The 20,013-nt window shown below is 37.4% G+C and overlaps 1 protein-coding gene across 1 annotated transcript in view; it reads left to right on the plus strand.

Annotated features, from left to right (window-relative positions):
- The window catches only part of Cdh6 (cadherin 6), a 132,187-nt gene that overhangs the window by 86,506 nt on the left and 25,668 nt on the right, over positions 1–20,013 (plus strand). Inside the window, exon 3 of the mRNA XM_010605422.2 lies at positions 16,425–16,719. Coding sequence (XP_010603724.1) covers positions 16,425–16,719 — 295 coding nt within the window. The remainder of the gene's footprint in view (positions 1–16,424; positions 16,720–20,013) is intronic.

A 20,013-nucleotide genomic window follows, 5' to 3' on the forward strand; every position in this document is an offset into this window, starting at 1 on the left:
GTTTTTTTTTTTTTTTTTTTTTTTTTTTGGTACTGGGGATTAAACTCGGATCCTTGCGCTTGCAAGGCAGTCCACCAGACCACTGAGCTAAATCCCGGACCCAGAATCGATTTTCTGACTCTTCAACTTCCTTCTGTACATGACAGTAATGTGGACAGCGGAAGAGTAAGATGTCTGACTTTCATCATAAACCCAAAGGCTTGTTCTACAGAATAAGCAGAATGGCTTCCAGAAAGCCGAATAAAGACCCAATCTAGAATCCTCCAACTTCCATTTCATTATACAAGTGGAATCTGGTAGGCTTTTGCTTAGTTTGTGGAACAAAATTAAGGGATCAAGACAGACAAAAGAGAGTTGAGATCACTTTTGCTTCTGATATAGCATTTTATGTCCATGTTCCATCAGTTAAATGCAGCTAGAGATTGTTGAAGGTCATAAAGGCTGCTGTGCTCATTGTAACAAACCCTCTGGAATCTATTCTGTAGACATTGCTGAGTATTTCCTTACTGACTACCTTAACCTGTTAGTGTTATTCCTAAAGCGTGTGACTACCTGGCTTGCACCAGAGCTCCTTGTTTGGGGCATATTATGGGTCTTCTATATTAGATGAGAATATAAATATGCAGAACGTCACTGTTCTAGTTTATAATTCCTTTCAAATCAAAATTCCTAGTTACAAATTTAGCTGAATTACACATCAAAAATTAAACAACAAATTCCTAACATTGTAATGAGCTGTCAGTAGTTTCTTAACCCATTGTTTTAATTTTGTTTTGTTTTTCATTTCCACTGATTTGAATAGCCAAAGATATCCTGTATATATTGAAACCAGAATTATACACTGACCTTTGAGAGGCCCCCAACCTTTTGAGCCAAATTAGAAGATATCTTCCGTAAGCTCCAACCACCATAAGCAAACAGGTTTTTCCTTAGCCTTTTGGTAGCCTTCCTAAGATCGAGAGGCTATATTTAGACATCATTGTGCCATTAGAACCTCAAGTGACCAGTTTTTAGGAGGAGATTGTTAGTAGCAGGCTCCATCTTTCTGTAAGATTTCATGTTGTCACTCATCAAGATGAAAATGAAACAGAAATCCCTCAGAGCACAGTAAAGGGAGCAGTATCTTTTGCAAATGTATCTTTCTAGCTGGCATTGAAGAAGAGGTCAAAAGAAAATACAGAATTCCCCATAAGAAAATAAAATTTCTCTTATTTATAAGTAAATCAAAGTAACAAGTATTCTCAAAAGCCACTGTAAGGAATCCAATTTGAAATCATGGCGCTGGAATAAGAAAAAAGAGCCACATGCCAAAATTTTTCACAAGGAACATATTTATAGTTTCTCCTAGTCTTTCTCCTTCACAGAAAATATATACGCACAAGAAGAGAGGCATTTTAAAAGATTGAACTGTATACATGAGCAAGATATATGAATAAATATTTTGGGTGAGATATATGAATAAATATTTTAGGTGAGTTGGTGTGTTTCAAAGGACTTGAAGGCAGTATTGAGAGCACAATGAAAAGCTTAAAATATCCCTTTGGATGTGGGATTTAATGCTGACTAGAGGGTACAGAGATTGGAGTTAAGAAGGCAATTGAATAAGTTATCTTGGCTATGGCAATTTTTTGAATAGATTGGAGAGAAAATGCTTTTCATTCATTCAACAATTACTCAAGAAAGTGTGAGTTAATAGCACAGTCCGACTGTGTGTGAGCCCCAGCTGTGTTGCTGATTACCCATGTCATACTGAGTGAACTATCTAAACCCTTCGTGGCCCCCTATTTCCTCAACTATTGAATGAGTGCAGGAGCAAAATTCTTGAGGTGAGGAGTCAATAATTTTATACAAACACAGCAAGAACTTATTTCTTTCCATAAAAGCAATTTTAAGGCATCCAACGATTTAAAAAAATAACTTGAGCAAAGTAAGGTTTTAAGTTGGATTTGTTATGACAGTTAAGTTAAAATTAATATGGTGATCTCTTGATTATTGAACAAAAGTTTTGTTGTGGGGAAAATTACTGTTGATTTAGTTCTTTACCCTGAATGCTTTACTTGCTTATGAGCCAAATAATCAATGCTCAGTTTAAGATTAAATTTTGACCTTAAACATATTGAGTTGAGTTTTGTATTCAATTCCAGGACTGGTTGTTCAGTTTTACTTTACATACTGAATTTAAACTTGTGAATACTTACATCTCTGTATACTCTTAAAAACTGTAGGCTATGTGTCTTATTGATCTCTATATCCCTAGGGGTATTTAGATTTTAGACACTTGAGACAGCCAAACCTTACTGAAATTAGTGATCTTGCCCCCCGCAATCCAGCTTGTCATCTAAAAATAGTCTCTCAACTCTTCTCCAACCTTATTGAAGTACCATTAACAAAACAAGATTCTGTAGATGTAAGATGTATAATGTGATGCTTTGATACACACATGCATTATGAAATGATTATTATAATCAATCTAATTGATATACCTATCACCTCTTCATTGTTATCTTGATATGTTTCTATGGTGAGAACTTTTAAGGTCCATTCAGCCAACTGCAAGTATTTAAAATACAGTATTACTAACTGTAATAACTATGCTATACATTAATTAGAATTTTCTCATTCATTGGTACATGGTTTGATATGCACACCACTGATAGTGTTTTGGGCCCTTGGGTTGAAAAGTAAAGTTCTACATTTCTTTAAAGTTCAGGAATGTATTAGAAAGCAAACACATAAACCAAATTTATTATGAAATTCCTTCTACAGAAACTACCTCTGGAAATTTCATATCAAAATGGCACAAATATTTTATGATACAATAGGAGAAATTTCCAGCTTCCTTAGTGTAAACCAGAACACAGAGTTATATGTACATAAACAAACAAGAAAAAAGAAAACATACAACAAATAGTAATATATCATTAAAGTTGGTTCCTTTAAGACTTTAACAAATGAAAACCAGGCAATATTTAAGGTGTTAGTAGAAGAAAGATTTCAAGAAAAGGAGAAAAATGCTAAGAAGAGTTAACCAATAGAAAGCAAGTTGCTTTTTCTTAAAATTCCTAAGAAGCTGCAATGTGCAGACATTCCAGTGCTGAGTAAAAGAAATCATTTAGACCTGAGGATGTTGCCTGCAGTGTTTCACAAAAATCACCTCTAGAGAGAAATGTGACAATACAGGAATGGAAATTCTTTACAATGACTAGTTTCCTCTCTGCAATGACTAATTATATCTTCTAATCAGCATATTTAGAGTTTCTACAGGAAAAAATCATTTCTAGAAAATAATCTCATTTTAACCCTTTCTACCACTTATATGAGTGTAGTGTAGCTTAGAAGAAAAACATGGGGATTGGGGATATAGCTCAGTGATTGTGCCGCCTGCCTGGCAAGCACAATGTCCTGAGTTCAATCCCCAATAGAGAGAGAGAGAGAGAGAGAGAGAGAGAGAGAGAGACGTAAAGGAGGACACACAAATAAGTATTTGCTTTACAATGCAGTTATTCAAAATTTCTTCATGTTTGATTTATTGTTTTCATATGCTGTAAAACATAAAGATCAGGCTCATTTCCTTGTTTGATCTGGAATCTGGGGGCGGCGCTGGTGGGAGGAGAGAGCAGTGAATGTACATATCATCAGGAAGCCAATTCCCCTTTAGAAACCATGTGAAGCATTACTGGCCTGTCCTCTTTGTGTATTAAATGTCTGTCTATCCTCCCAATCATGTATAACATGTTTTTTAAAAATGGAGGGGGAGAGATTTACCTTGAATTGAAGCTATGATCTTGGCAACTGCCTATTCATCTGCCTCTTTAAAAAGCATTTTTAAAATCAAAGTAAGCAAAAGAGAGTTTTAAACTAAATTGATAAAATTGAATTACATAAGCAAACTTGACTGGCAGTGCTTTATAAAGCATCAGTCTAGACATCACTTACTTGAGTTTTAAAATAATAATGCTGCTGGACATGGTGGCACATGCCTGTAGCCTCAGTGCTTGAGAGACTGAGGTGAGGACTGATTCAAGTTCAAGGCCAGTCTGGGCTACATAGTAAATTCAAGGCCAGCCTTAATCATATTTGTACCTGTTTTATCAGGCTCTAGAGTTTATAAGATGCTCTCGCACACACAGGCATTCCTCAAACAATCCTCGTGGCCACTCTTTCAATTGCACATGATTCAGTCCTTTTCTGAGTGAGGAAACAGAATTACAGGTGGGTGTGGGAACTGCAGGTTCATTGCTGGGAGACCACCAGAGCTGGGGCTGGAGCCCACCTGTTTTGACAGACTTAAATCTGATGCTTTCTTTATACCACGTAATTTAAGAAATTTAAAAAGTAATAGAGTGTTTTAAACATGATGGCAAATGAGAGAACAGAATACATGTTCTGAAGCTGGATACTGGTGAAAAGACCATAGGAGGTCATGGCACTAATGTCACAGTGAAGACGCTTTCCCCAGCCTCACCATGGGGCAGTAATGTTTTACTGATCAGTTCACAGTTCCCTTAAAGGAAAAAAAAAAGAGAGAGAGAGAAGCTTTTGGAATCATTTAAAAACTTAGGCTCCTTCCAAAGCAAGAAAACCTAATAAATGAGCTCATAATCTTCTTTCCTGGAATTGTTCACCATTATTTCCTTGACTGTATGAGCAGGTTACAGAATTCAATTTAATCATCATTTACTGTGCACATTCAGGTTGCTTGAGAGTTATGAATTTGAATAAGGAATAGGCCTGCCTTCAAACAAACTGCTCGCTTCATAAAGAGAAAGCTTTGAGATTTTAGATCCTAAGTAAGAGTCAGCATATATGAATATCATATGCAACATATATTTTACCTTTCAGGAAAAATATATTTTGGGGAAAATCCATTAGCTATTAAGGAATGCATTTTTTAAAATTTTCTGCTATGGGAATAATCAAGTCTCAAATATCTGCATTTATCTATTAATATTTTCCTACATGGCATGTGTGTCAGAAAGATGGATTGGTAGTAGGGAGTGTGTGTTTGTGTGTGTGTGTGTGTGTGTGTGTGTGTGTGTCCCTCCTTGGATTTGTCAATGGCTACAGAGATTACTCTGTAAGGCAAAAAGGTAAGATTATAACTGATAAGTTACAATGCCATACTAAATCAATTTTTGACTGGATATCTAGCTCTCAGCTTGATTTACCATTGGCTTTTTGAAAATGAAAATGTTAGACTAAGCAGGAGCTGAAACTAATGTCACAGTCTGGCAAGACATAAAGGACCTTGGGCTTCAAAAGCCAAGAGAAAGGCAGTAAACAATGCCTTTTTGGGAAATAACTTCATGCAGCTAATAAACCAAAAGGCATCTGTTTAATTGATAAATCCCAAATGAATAATAACATTTATTACAGTTTGTATCATCTGTGTCAATAGAATTTACAAATAACTTAGCCTGGGGTCTAATATAATAAATACAATGAATCCAGAATGTTTATAGTCGTTGTGGAGAGTATTGCTTTGGCAATGTGCTGTATCGCACATCAAATTTAATGCATAGATAGACTTTGGAGTCATGCAGATTTTGGATTTTGGTATCTTTCCTGGCTCTTCCATTAACTTTAAGTAAATTACTTAACCTCTCTGGCCCCCATTTCCTAATCTGAAACAAAGAGAAAGAGCGGGGGCGGGAGGGAGGCATCATAGGGATAATTAATTCAGGTAATACACATTCCTGAAGTGCCTGATGCATAGTAAGTCTTCAATCTCTCTTCCACTGGAATTCTTTAAGGATCGTATACAGTTTAAATTCACCAAGAATTACAGTGATGAGGAACTTTTCTATTGCTGCTTAACAAATCACCACAGTTTTAGTGACTTTAAATAATATTTCATCATCTTACAATTCTGGAGATCAAAAGTCTGAAATGAGTTTCACTGGGCTAAAATCAAGGTGTCTGAAAGATGCTCTTTCAGAGACTCCAGGGACAATCTGTGTCCTTGCCTTTTCCAGCTCCCACCTGCATCTCTTGATTTATGGCCTTGTCCTCCATCTTTAAACCAAAAACAGCTCTATCCTTTCTCTTCTCTCCTCTCTCTCTCTCTCCCTCTCTCTCTCTTTCTCTCTCTCTCTCTATCTCTATCTTCCTCTCTCCTTTGATTATTGCATGTTCTTCTCTGACTCCATCTCTCCTCTATCTCTTTCCTTTAAAGGACCCTGTGATTACACTGAGCTCACCTGGATAATCCATCTCAAAATTCCCATCTTGTCACAGGTACAAAGTCCTTTGACCACAGAAGGTAGCATAGTCATGGGTTTTAGGAATTCTAGGGTTCTAGGGCCTGGCATCTTTGCAGGAACCATTATTCTGCCTGCTACAAGTTCTATAGCACTTTAGTTCTCCTAATTTAATAGCCTGGTACTTTTGACATTGAATGCAAAGTATTGAGTGTAAGAGATGAATGTCAAGGGAATTAATAAATTTCTTCTATGTTTAGACTTAAAATTCTTTTGCTTTTAGCACTTTGTCAGAAATTCTCCTCTACATAACACAAGGTCTGTTTCAGTGGTTATTAAATCTAACAAAAGAAAAAAGATTAAATTGAGTGGGGTCATGCAGAATCTCTGCAAATGCAGAACCTCTTCTGGTATTATTCATGTGTACTTTGAAAGTTACAAGGTACATAATAAGAAAGATGGAAGTAGAAAAGGATAGAGAGAGAGATGGATAGATGGACAGACAGATGGACGATAGGAGATAGACATTCTCAATTTTGTGATTCTACAGAACAATATCTGGAGATATTTTTGACTGTTATATTTTGAAAAGTGCTACTGACATCTCATGGGGTGGGACCAAGGGATGATACTGAACATCCTAAATTGCGTAGGACAACTCCCAAAACAGTTATCTAGCCCAAAATACCAATAATGCACAGGATGGAAAAACAATAAATTAGATAAAACTTTGTAACTCAACACTTAAAACAGTGTTTGGCATAGCATCTTTAATAAACGTTCATAGAACTGAATGTAAAAATCTGCAGAAAATAAATATGTGTCGTGGTTAACAGGTTTGATTACCTAAACCCAAATCTTTTTCCTATTGTGTGATACTGCAAAATTAGTTCCCATGTTCCCTCACTTTCCTTATCTGTTAAAAGAGAATGAGAAAAGGGCCATGATAAGTAACAAATTATATAATCTATGCAACAAATTCCACACATTTCTTGGTCCATACTATGGACTTAAAAGACATCTACTGTTATTATTTTCCTAAATCTCACCCAGAATAATTATTAAAAGATGAAACATATAAGACAATAGGGATAAACTATTTCTACTGTTATAAAAATCAATTATACCAATAAACTCAATTAAAGCTAAAAATTTTTAAATCAATTAAATTCTATGTGCAGAAAATATTTTTCAGGTCATAAGAAGCAATATGGTAAAATGGAAAAAGCACATGCAATGTGGAAGCAGCCTTATCCTAGTTTTGTCACAGGAAAGAAAAAGATTTTTCTACATTCTTCTAGAGCCCTTTTAATATATCAAGAGATGAGCCTGACAAAAATTCACTGATTACATCTATAAAAATAGTCACCAGACATTATCTGTGCCAGGCTCTGGGATACAGGTCAGATTTCCACCCCAGTTGTGTGCCAGGAACTTTTCCTTTCACCAAGACTCATGTGGTGGGGATTCCTGAAGCCAAGCGACTTCACATTCCTGGCTCTCAAGCACACAATGCATTCTCACACCTACTACTCTGAGACATGTATAACTGAGATCCTAGTTGGAAACAGTGGCAAGATTGTAAGGTAAAGGTGGAAGCAGAGTGGTTTGTTACTATTTCTCTTTGGGACAATCAAATGATACAGGAGAATCCCTGTTTCTTCCCTGTAGCTTTCCCAGGCTTCTCTAGGGAAAGGAGGAGATCGATCACATAGATGGTACTTACCAAGGACAAAGCAATCCATTAGCAAGGACCACATGTGCCACAGGAATAGAGAAGTTACAACCAGACCTGGGAAGATGCCTGATATCAATAGGGGAGGTATAATAAAGCTACTCGCCTTATTCAAAATCCTTACCCCACCTATCAAAACCATAGATTCCACTGGGGAAAGTAATGGATGAGATATATTGGCTAGAGATCAGACCATCAGACTGCCCTTGGGAAGAAAATCCCCAAATTTCCCACTGACCAAAGTCATGTGGATCTTTCTCTTTCAAATATTGTGCTTCATCCTGGACTAGATCAGAAACAGGAATTTAAAAAAATAAAATAAAGACTGAGATTGACCTAAGAGTTATCTGAAGAGACCGTATTATTTAGTCAGGTAGACTTCATCATATTGCACTAAATTTTTGACTCAATATTCAACATACCAAGTTCTTAATATTAAATGGGTCTAAGACTTGAGGGATAAGCTATAAAAAATAATAAAGAAGCTGCATCTAAGTGCAGTATGAGAAAATATGTGAACCTACAACTCAAGAAAAGGAGTGTTTCTATTTTTGCTGACTTTATGTCTTTTATTACCCTACTCACATATTCAAAGCCTCCTCTGATTTTCTCCCACACTGAGAATTGAAATCATGCCATGTGCTCTTTGGTTGCAAAGTAATTTTTCTCACATCAGTAATCTAAACTTCTCCAAGGGGTCTTTCTAAACCATCAAAGAGCTGACACATCCCCTGATTCCATCTTGTCCAGTTTTCAAGTTCCTTCTATGCTGTTTTCCAGTTTACTTATCTTGTCATTCCTAACCAACATGTAATAGGATTCAAGTGTCTAAATGCTTTTTTTCTGCATTTTAGTATATATACATATATCTCATACATATATATGTTTCCAAGCCTAAATTGCAAGTTTATAAAAGACAGATATTAGATGGTTTTTATGTACTGCTTTATGCAGCTCTTCAGGCCAATAAACATTTAAATGGTCTTGGTTGACAGCTATTTTACAAAGAACAATGTTTCTAAGGAAATGAGCACTTTCCATTAGTTTCTGCAATAGGATGATACTTAAAATATGATTCAGCAAAATCTTGCCATGTTTGCATCATTGACAAATGACTGCTGACTCAATATTCAAAGTATTTACAATGATCAATGAACTTACTGTACTTATAACTGATTTGTTCTTATTGACAAGTCCAATAGAAGTTGGTTTTATTACCTTGTCAGTGTTCAACTGATTATAAAAGAGAATTATTCAAATCTGAGGCAATAGCTTGAATTACTCTCAGATTGTTCAGATTAGACCATGTGCCTAATGTTTCATCATAACTGCTGAATCATCTGAGAGCTTCAGAAATATGTGTATATTCTTATATAGAGCTATTCTAAAGTCAAGCAAGAAAGGAGATGGAGATTTATCGATTGTGTGCTATCTGCCAAAAACTTTAATTGGTCATTGATATCTTATACAAATTAATATTTACATCTATTCATTCATTTTTTGCTATCATTAATTATTGAGGATCTATAATGTGCCAGTAAGTTTGGTGCTGACAATACAGAAGTAGACAGATTTGGTGCTTTCCTTTATGGACTTATAATCTAGCTAGAAAAACATCTGTAGAACAAGTTATAAAAAGAAAAAAAAATAGAATGTTCTGATGACCCAGCGGGGAGTGAATTGGGAGTACAAAGGAGAATCCAACTTAGTCCAGCAGCTTAGGGAAAGCTTCCCTGAAGAGATAAAGATTAAGCATACCTGAGAGATGAGTTGGATTAACCAGGTAAAGATGCCAAAGGGGCTTTATGCCAAGAGGACCACATGTGGAAGACCTAGATAAGGAAGAGACTAATGCATTCTCAAGAAACTGCAAGAAGTAGAATGGCTAAAAGAAGGAGAAGTAGTTAGAATGGTGACTGATGAACCTAAAGGAACAGAGGCCATAGTGGTCTTTGGATCCCATATTAAAGAACTTCACCCCAAAAGCAAAGAGGAGACCCTGAAGGATTTGATTGGAAGACCTCAGCATCTTTAGAGCTGGTATTCTATTTAAGCTGGTCTAATAACAAAGGAAAATTAGTAGCAAGAAACCTGTCTGTGTGTTTGGAAGAGAACAATGAGGAATGGTGATTTGGATCAAGCTGGTAGCAAAAGAAATGGAAAAAAATTAAGTTAGTAAAGATTTATTTGAGATATATGACAGGAGCTGGGGTATTACTGAATGTGGGGATGGTACCAGAGTGGATGGTCTAGGAGGCCTTTACAAAGATGCGATACATAGGGGTGAAGAAGAGAAGGGAGAAGGTCCAGTTGAGACCCCCTGGGATGTGCTAAGTGTAAATGGTCTGAGAGACTCCCCTGGGAAGTAAACATATCCATGACTACAGGTCTAAGGAAAATGGTCTTTCCTGGGGATATATAAAGATTTGGGCAGAGCTGGCGCAAAGATGGTAGAACCCATTAAAATAAATAGATGATCTCATTTGGGGAGAATATGTAAAATGTGGAAAGCAAAGACCTAAGGCAGAGGCCTAAGGGGCAGCAACCCTTGAGATGGAGATAGAGGAGGAATCGCTGGCAAGGTTAATTATAGTGAAATCTATCTTATAAAGACTAGAATGTAAAAATATGAGAAAATGAAGAAATGGAAATGAAGTGTTTGTAAAGGGGGAGAGAGGAGGGGTGAAGGGAGGGCAGGGACAAGGGGGAAAAATGAGAACCAAGACCTGTCATGTAAAGGTACAAGATCCCAATGATGAATGTAACTGTACTGTGTACCTAAAATGGACCGATAAATTCAATGAGAAAAAAAAGACTAGACGGTAAACTAAAATCATTTCAATAATGTTCTGAAGTATAGAAAAGTCAGAATTTAGACCCAAATATTTCCACTTTCAAAATCTTCCTTTTGAATACTTCACATTTATGAATGTGAGAGTAACTTCTGGAAGGCTTTCTCGGGGCTAGATCCTCTATTAAGCATTTTCCATATATTATTTTATGAATTTTTAGAGAAAGCTCCTTGTAAGCTAGGTATCATTAGTATTCTCATCATGTGGATGAAGAAACAGAGACATAGAGACATTGACAAAGTTCCCCAAGGATACACTGCTGGTACCAGCATGGAATTACATTTATCTCTTTCTCTGGCCCAAATTCCTTGTTTCTAACCATTATCATTTTCCTAGGTAAGTGGTTCTCAAACCTGAGCACTGGGCAGAATTACCTGGAGGGCTTCGTAACACACAATGCTAGGCAACACCCCCTGAGTTTCTGATTCTGGAAGTAGGTAGGGCATAGAATTTGTATTTCCATCCAGATCCCAGGGGGTGCTGCCAGCTCAGAAATCACATTTGGAGAAGCAAAGAGTTAGGGTAAAGGCAGAACTACTGCAACAACAACAACAAACAAAAAACATAGTGAGTGAAATGAGGTACTTGTCTAGTTCATATTATAGGCTGGTCAGACAGGAGGATATTCTGGAACCCAGCTTTCTTTCACTTTGTGGTCTCTGATCCCATCAGGATCATCCTCATCGCTCTAGAGGAAGCCAAGCTCTGCCTCACTTCCGCTGCAGTCTGTGGGAATAAAAAGTAGAGAATAAGCCAATGCCTGCTCAGTTCCCCTCATCAGAGTCACATGCATTACATTGTGAAAACTTAGTGAAAAGGCAGAAGAGCCATGAGCCTCCCTGAGCTGTTAACTATTATGGAAGAACCAGAGAAGGCAAGCTATAGTTTGGACCCAAACTGTCCCACAAAGGCCCAAGTAGTAAATCTGTGTCCCCAGGGGAAACTAATAAGAGGTAATGAAACCTTTTGAAGTTGGGGCTTAGTTGGAAGTTACTGGGAGCATACTCTTTTTTTTTTCCTATTAAGTTTATTGGTACAATTTAGGTATACAGTAGAGTTAGGTTCATCATTGGGATCTTGTACCTTTACATGACAGGTCTTGATTTTTTATTTTTCCCCATTCCCCTGCCCTCCCTTCACCCCCTCCACCACTCTTTATTTACAAAGACATTGTTTCCATTTTCTCATGTTTTTTTTCTTTTCCCTTCTTACCTTTCCCCTACTCCTCCCACTCCCCCTACTCCTTTAGACCTTTTCTTCCTATTACAGAATATCAATTATACACTTTATCCTTATTGACACTCTGAGTTTTCCACACCAGAGGGAGCGCACTCTTTCAGGGAATATCGGGACCCTGGCTTCTTCCCCTCTTTGCCTCCTTGCTGCCATGAGACGAGCAGCTTCCTCTGCCACACTCTCCCACCATAATGTTCTGCCTCACCGAGAGACCACGGACTGAAAGCTCAGAAACCAGGAGACAACATAAGCCTCCCCTCTTTATAAGTTTATTATCTCAGATGTTTTGTTACGGTAACACAAAGCTGTTTAACAGAAGGGTTCAGCAAACAACTAGCACACTGTCCCAATAATATGCTGCCCTCAACTTTTTCATTTGCAAAATAATCATCAGATATAAATTAGGTAACTAATGCTAAATCATTAGTGTTCAAGCACAGCATAATAAAATATATAATATGAAATTGCAGTAAAAGATATTTTTATTTGCCTAATCCTATAATCCCTAAAAGGAATCAGTTGCTAATTCCTGTCATGTACTTCAAGCATGGTTCAATTTATTCTTAACAGAAACTATCCAATAAGATCTCCTCAGCCTTCACAATATTAAGCATATTTATTAGCATTATACAAATGCATTATAAAGATATATAAATGCAAGTATCTATATATATTAAATTTACTTAGCTTTAATTTGATATAACTTGATTGTAGATTTATTCCCTAATGTAAAATAATATTCAACCTGTTTAGCACAAACGTGTTTTCTCTTAGCTTTGACTGCTATTTCTCCACTTTTTTCCCGGTCAGACAGCATCGTTTCACCACAGCCGTTCTCCAAGTACCCTAGGACATCTCAGATTAGCAGCCATTACTGTCTTAGAGGGACACATCACATTTGCACCTCACTCTAAGCATATTGGTCACGATTGCACAGTTCATTTCAACCAAACATCACACATTCCCTTCCCTGAGGTCCTTTCTGGCTGTCTTGGGTACTCACGTGTGCTATCTAGGTAAGATTTTTGCAGAGCCCACTTTTCGTCTCCACATCACATACATTTAGAACATTCAGTTTGTTCACTCACTCAGCGACTCGGTAACATGGGAAGTCAGCAACAGAGCAGCGTTAGCTAGCTTCAGAGACCACTAAAAATCTATACCATGAACGTTGTTCCCATGAATTTAATTAAAATTAAGTTGGAAGCCAGTCCATGTAGCAAGTAAAAGGAAGTTATATCCACAAGGATACGGAGCGATCAATGATTCCACCACCACCTGGTGAGGCCCTCCATGGGGCCGTGCGACAAATTCCTGTATTCATTTGCTGAGTCACTGCATTCTTATTTTTAAAAAAGAAGAAGTGGACAGAGAAACAAACATAGACCAAGGGCCCCTTCTGGCACACAGTGCTACAGACACAATAGCAAAAGATCCTGCCCACCACAGGTGCAACGTGACTTTCCGAGGGAAGCAGATAATTTTTACTCTATGGTGAATCATTAAAAGTGAACCAGATGATTAAACTTAATGCAACAGCTACATTAAACCGAAATTAGTGAAAACACTCCTCAGGCAGCCTACAACCTTTTATTTCTTGTTGTTTAACTTCTGTCTTTTACAGTGGCCTTGATGAATGACATCACAAAAGAAAAAAATCTAATTAAAATCTAACTGCTCAATAAACCCCTAATGCCCCGTTGTTGCCACTGCTTTTGTGGGGGCCCAATGTCTTCTGTTTCCTCTTTTTCCCAGGAAGAGAGAAAAGGACTGGCCCCAGGGGAGTTCAGCAGAGTAGAGGAGAGTGGGGAGAAAAAAAAGAGAGGCATTCGGAGGTTTTTGCTGTGAACGTTGGGTCAGACTCAGATAATGCTCAGTGGGGGAGAAGGTTAAATTGCTTTATTATCAGACAATGCCTGAGTGGAGATGCATCTTCCCACTAGTTTTCAAATATTGATAAATCAGAATTTTGATCTGCAACACAATCCCAGTTCACACTCCTTCTTGGCATCTCCTCTGCGCCTCTATATTGTCTCGGGTGTTTGCTCTATAAGTCATCGAAATGGTCTCTCGTGACAGCTAAAAATAAGTTTCTGATTACTTCTACCTGAATAAATCTTGTGACCAGCTGTGATATTCACCTACTAAGTGTGCAACAATTACATATTGAAGATGATGAAAGAACCAGCCACAGAGAGTCTATAATCTAGTGCAATGAAGAATATAATAAATCATATGTAAAGACAGCAATTGCCACCAGGTAGAAGAATACTGGCTTTTGATAACGGATTTTACCTCAGAGATATGGGATGTTTGTAAAATTGGGTTTTTAAAGTCTTCAAAACAAAGTTCTCAAAGTCAGAATAAGAGCAAAAACACGCTGATTATGAAATAAGAACTAATGATAATAGCAATGTCTTTAAGTTGGAAGGCATTTTATAATTCATAAACCACATATTGTATTTTTATTGCGTGTTTACGTGGCAATTAGTGCGGTATTTGTATATGGTGTCTAATTAGATCTTCACAACAACCTTGTTGTGTAGCTCTTATTATCTTTGCTTTACTGATAAGGGTCCTGGCTCAGGGAGGTTAATTAGCTTTGCTGTAGTCTTGCACTTGGTAAGGCTAGGAGAAGGAGCATGACCCGGACTTAGGGCTTGCAAATGGCACCTCAGCACTGTACGAGCTGCCAACCACAGCTGCCCAGCCTGAAGCAAGGATTCAAAGGGCAGTGAGGCTGGTTGCTTTACTCCCGACTGAATGAAATGGCTTTTTTAAAGTGCTCTTCCTTCATTCAAATCGGAGGACGGAGAGTTAAACGTTCCCCAGTGGCTCTCTCTGTGTCCTCGTGGTTTCAAGGTTCCCTTAGCGCATCACATTCCACAAATCAGGGCGTGCTCCTGTTTTACGTTTCTTACTGCACTACTCTCACTTCTAAGCAATTTCCTCCCCATTTGCATTTATCTTCCATTATTCCTGCCAAATTGCACTCAAAGCTACTAATTGTATGAATAATATTCTCATTCCCAAGCTCTGCAAGTAACTAGCTGTAGGTGAGTACCGTTGGACAGTTTCTCCCCAAAAAAAGAGGAAGTTGCGAATGTATTAGACCACATATTCCACAGAACACACTTAGAACTGTGTCTAGCAAAAGGCTGGTTAGATAATTTTTAAGTCCCTTTTCTTTCTCTGAGAGCCCCTTTTCAGATGTGTTTGTGGAGACTCCTCTGAGCATCTTGTGCTGTATCTGTAGAGAAGGCAGAGTTGGTCTACCTGTGGCCTTTATCGTGTTAACATAGCTCCTCTGTTTCAGCATAAGTGAGGCAAGATAGACTAACAGCCTTCCTACTGCAGCCAAATTGTCTCGATGTCCCTGGCGCCTGTCTGTACCCCAGGCTTTGAAGTAGTCTTTCTCCACAAAAAAAGCACTCTTAAAATTATCTAAAGACCTGATCCCTTGCTGGGTACAAAAAACAGAATCAAGGAAACAACAGACACCCTACTCTGTGGAAATGATCTTCGCAAGAGGAAATGTGACCTGCTTTCTTAAGTTAAGATCATCACCGTGTTCCACTTCCATGATATCTTACTCTTCGTTTAATTCAGTCCCTTATCGAGACCCACTTTGCTGACCGTGAATCCTCAATCATCTGCTTAATTATTTTCAGGAATCCAAATGCATACCCTTTCAACTGTAGTCTGGCTCTGTGCCTCAAAAGCTTCTTTTTCATTTCATACTAAAATCTGAATGCTAAACGTCATTATTCTAATTGACCTCAGAAATTACTTAGCAAGGTGGTTTTCAAGGCATTGTTCATGGCAGCACTTATGATGTTTCTCAAATGTTTTGAGTTAAATTTCATAAATAAACAGACATCATATCTTCCCAGGAAAGGAATGGTAATCTCTACCACTAAAAATGCAAAGAGATGGCTTAGCTCCCTGAATTCACCAAGAAGCAGGATATACCCAGTTCTCTCTGACTCAGAAACCAAAATTCTTTTCCAATACCATCAATTGTTAGTAGGTTTGCATGCATATAAGTGAGGAAGAAAGTGTGTAAGTAAAACCGGAAAGCTGTAGTGAAAATAAATTCATTCCAGCAAAGGTAATATGTCCTTGCTCCGGTTTTTAGTATTTCCCTTCTTCAAAATAAGGAGGATTCCTAAATTTTTCCCAAACTTTGTTTCATTTCAGGAGAATTCCATGATTATATGGAAATATCTTTATTAATTAAATGTTTGTTATTGATGGGTTATGTAAATAATGAAAGAAAAAAAACCTGTATACTTTAGAAAGGATTGAACGAAAGTTAATACAGAATGAACTGTAAACACAAAAACAGTTCAGGATCACATGCTTGACTTTTATTTTCTTTAATTTTCTTTTCTACACTAGTTACATTCAGACCAGGATAGAGGAGATGGATCACTTAAATATATCCTTTCAGGAGATGGAGCAGGAGATCTCTTCATTATCAATGAAAACACAGGCGATATACAGGCCACCAAGAGGTTGGACAGGGAGAAGAAGCCCGTTTATATACTTCGAGCTCAAGCTGTTAACAGAAGGACAGGGAAACCTGTAGAGCCCGAATCTGAATTCGTCATCAAGATCCATGACATCAATGACAATGAACCAATATTCACCGAGGAGGTTTACATGGCTACTGTTCCTGAAATGTCTGATGTCGGTGAGTGAGATGTGATTTCCACCAAGAACTGATTCTCCTCTGTGTATCCTTTGAGCCAAATTTGCTGAGCTGTGTTTAAATTGCTGAATCCCAAAAGTAGCATATTTACAAACAACTCCTATCCCTTTAAGTACACAAGTGCTGCCTACTATTACTCTAGTCTCATCTTGTTTAAGGAAACAGCATTTCCTCTAATGATGCAGGCCTGATAAGCAGCAGGGTGGGAAGTCGAAAGGGAGACCATCCTCATCTACTTTTTCTCTGTCCCCGCCAAACTCCCACTGGGTTTGTAGGGCCCAAGACAGCAGCCTTCTCCTTTTCTCTGAGCCATATCAGAATTCAGCTCCAGGGAAGGATTTCCCAGTGGAAAATAAAATTCTGAATTTACAGGCCGGTCTAAAGGATAGAGATGGTTACTTGAAGTATCATCACTCCTAAAAACATCAAAGTATTCTATGTACAGGAAACAGTGACAAATTTTGAATTACTTAAGTAAAGGGGTATTTTTATTTTCACTTTAAATTCAAAAGCGCTCAAATTACATAACTTTTCCATGATTCCGTCCTGCTGGTATCAGAGGCATTGCAGTTCACACATCCAAGAACTGAAAAATATCCAATCTACAGAAATGATTGTAAAACATCTGCATTTTTCTCATGAAGAAAGTGCTCATCTCATTACTACAAGCCACTTTGTTAGAAAAAAAAATCACAAACCATCAATCATCAAAGCAAAAAGATGAATTAGAATTCTTTAAAGAGAAAGGTTTTTTAGGGAACATAATATTTTTCCTTTAAAAGATAAAAGACAGAAGAAGGATAATCTGGTCATTGGGACCACACAGAACAGCTGTGATATGCAGGCCACACACTGAACAATTCAAGGGGTGACATCCACTTTCAAAGCCACTACAAGATTACAAATATATTACGAGTATTTGAGGGTAGCTGACAGTACCACACATTGACAAAAGGAAGGCTTTTTCCAATTTTGCATGTGGGCACAAGAATGTTGATATTCATCAGTATTATCAATGTATATGACATTATTATGATATACAAAGGCAAGTTACAGAAATTACATAAAGATAGTAGGACAACAGCAGGGAGGTAAAAAATGGACTATGGTATCAAACAGACTTAAATTTGAAACTATCTGCTGTAATAACTAGCAGTGTAGCCTTAGGAAAATTACTTTATTTCTCTGATCCTGACTCTTTGATCCTCTAGTTCTGTCTCTATAAAAAATAAATAATAAATGTTAACTCCTAAGGGTTGTTATGAGAATTAAACAAAAAAAATAGGTGCAAAGCATCTAATATAATATCTGGTAACTAGAAGGTACCCAAAACATCCACCTGACCATAAACCAAAAGCAATCAAGTTTCATGTTAAATAGGAACCTGGGTGTTTGTGACTTCCTTCAGCTCCCCCTCTAAGATGCTCTAAAGCTCTCTCATTGGTTCCACCTCCCCGGCAGAGTACAGAGGTGGGTGCTGTGTCTCATAAATCAGCATGGTGCATCCAGAACACCCAACCTTGACACAGTACAATCTATTTTGTCAATAAATGAAATTCGCCAGATATTATTAGGAGAGCAATTTAAAAATCCTAATATTCTCAAGATGTAACTTTCTTGCCCTTTTCATGGATAAGAGAAGTCTAGCAGTGTGCTACTGTTTATCTGATGGGAATATCAAAAGTTACCCATAATTTGATCTTAACCAGAGGGTCTGACCTATTTTGGACATCACAGAATCCTTTGAGAATCAAGTAAAATCTATGGCCTGTCTCTCCAGTGAAATAGCCCTTAAAGTGTATACATGAAAGTTGGCATAGTTTTGGGAGTAGTTAGGGATATTTTAAAGGCTATGAGCTGACTGTTGTCCCTAAAATAACAATGCCAATTAAAATATTATAGCTTTCATTGTATATGTAATCATAATCATTTTTTGAAATTATAGCTTTCAGAATATTATGTTCTGCTGTTCTGCTTAATTCTTTATCTAGTCAAAAACTACCTCTTTGTAGGTTCAAAATCTTTCCACTTGTGGAAATTATCAGATAAATTTGTTATGTAGGATGGCAAGTAACAGGAAACTCAACAAAATGAGTTTGAAGAATAAAAGTATTTATTAGTCATTACTTAAGCAGAAAAGTATGAAGGGCTTTGCATATAATTTGATATGGGTTCAAGATGTTTCTTTCCAATCTTTCTATCATATAAGGGTTGATCAAAAAGTATTGTGTGTTTAAATGTTAAAAATTTACTACAGGAAGAGGTATTGTCAATAATCCCCTTCAAAATATTCCTTGATTCAAATACACTTATTCTATTATTCTTGCCACTTCCAGAAGCAGTTCTGGAAGTCGTCTTTCATTGACTGGCTTTAGCTGTGTTGCCTTGGCTACCTCAATGTCCTGAATTCATTGAAAATGTTTACCTCTCGTGGTCATTTTTACTTTGGGGATGCTTGAGAAGTCACATGGTACCCGATCTACCAAATAAGGTGGATGAGGACACACTGTAATGTTTTTATTTGACAGAAATTTCCATTAACATTTCCAATCCAGGCATCAAGGCAGTCGGAATAGCACAACTAAAGCTCGTGAAAGAGAAATTTCAGAACTGCTTCAGAAACTGAGTATGGTGGTTTGGCACTTGGGAGGCTGAGGCAGGAAGATTTCCAAGAGTTTGAAGCCAGTTTGAACTACATAGTGAGTTCAAGGCCAGCCTGAGCTACATAGCAAGACCCTGTCTAAAAAAAAAACTACTTCAGAAAGTTGGAAGGATCAGGGTGTTTGAAGCAAGGGGGATTCATGACAGTGTGTCTCTTACTGTAATAAATTTTTAACATAAATGTTCACCATATTTTTTATCATACAAAGCCATTTTAGGTTTTGTCCTAAAACCTGCCATTTCTAAAATCATAAAATAGTGCCTGCATTGCGCCTTCTTCTCAGACCAGGAGAAAGAGCATTTAATGACAAAATTTCTAGCAAAATCATAAGTGGCCTCCTGGTTGCAGAGCTTCTAAACTAATCTCGTGGACAAAATAATGTAGGACTTAGTCCTGAATAGCCTGAAAGAATCACTACAACGGGAGTACATACAGTCAAATCCTGTCATTGGAGATGAGTGGGAATCAGTTCCACTCAAAGTCATTACCATCTCCATACTTCTTTTTAACGTAATCCTTACAGTATTTATTCATGTTCATTACATGCCTTCAGAGTGAAGAATCCAAGGCTTTTTAATGGAGCATCCCATTGAAGTTCACTTTGTTCCCATGAT

The sequence above is a fragment of the Fukomys damarensis genome, unplaced genomic scaffold (genome assembly GCF_012274545.1).
Source record: "Fukomys damarensis isolate Sample0158 unplaced genomic scaffold, DMR_v1.0_HiC HiC_scaffold_1, whole genome shotgun sequence".
Classification (NCBI taxonomy): Eukaryota; Metazoa; Chordata; class Mammalia; order Rodentia; family Bathyergidae; genus Fukomys; species Fukomys damarensis.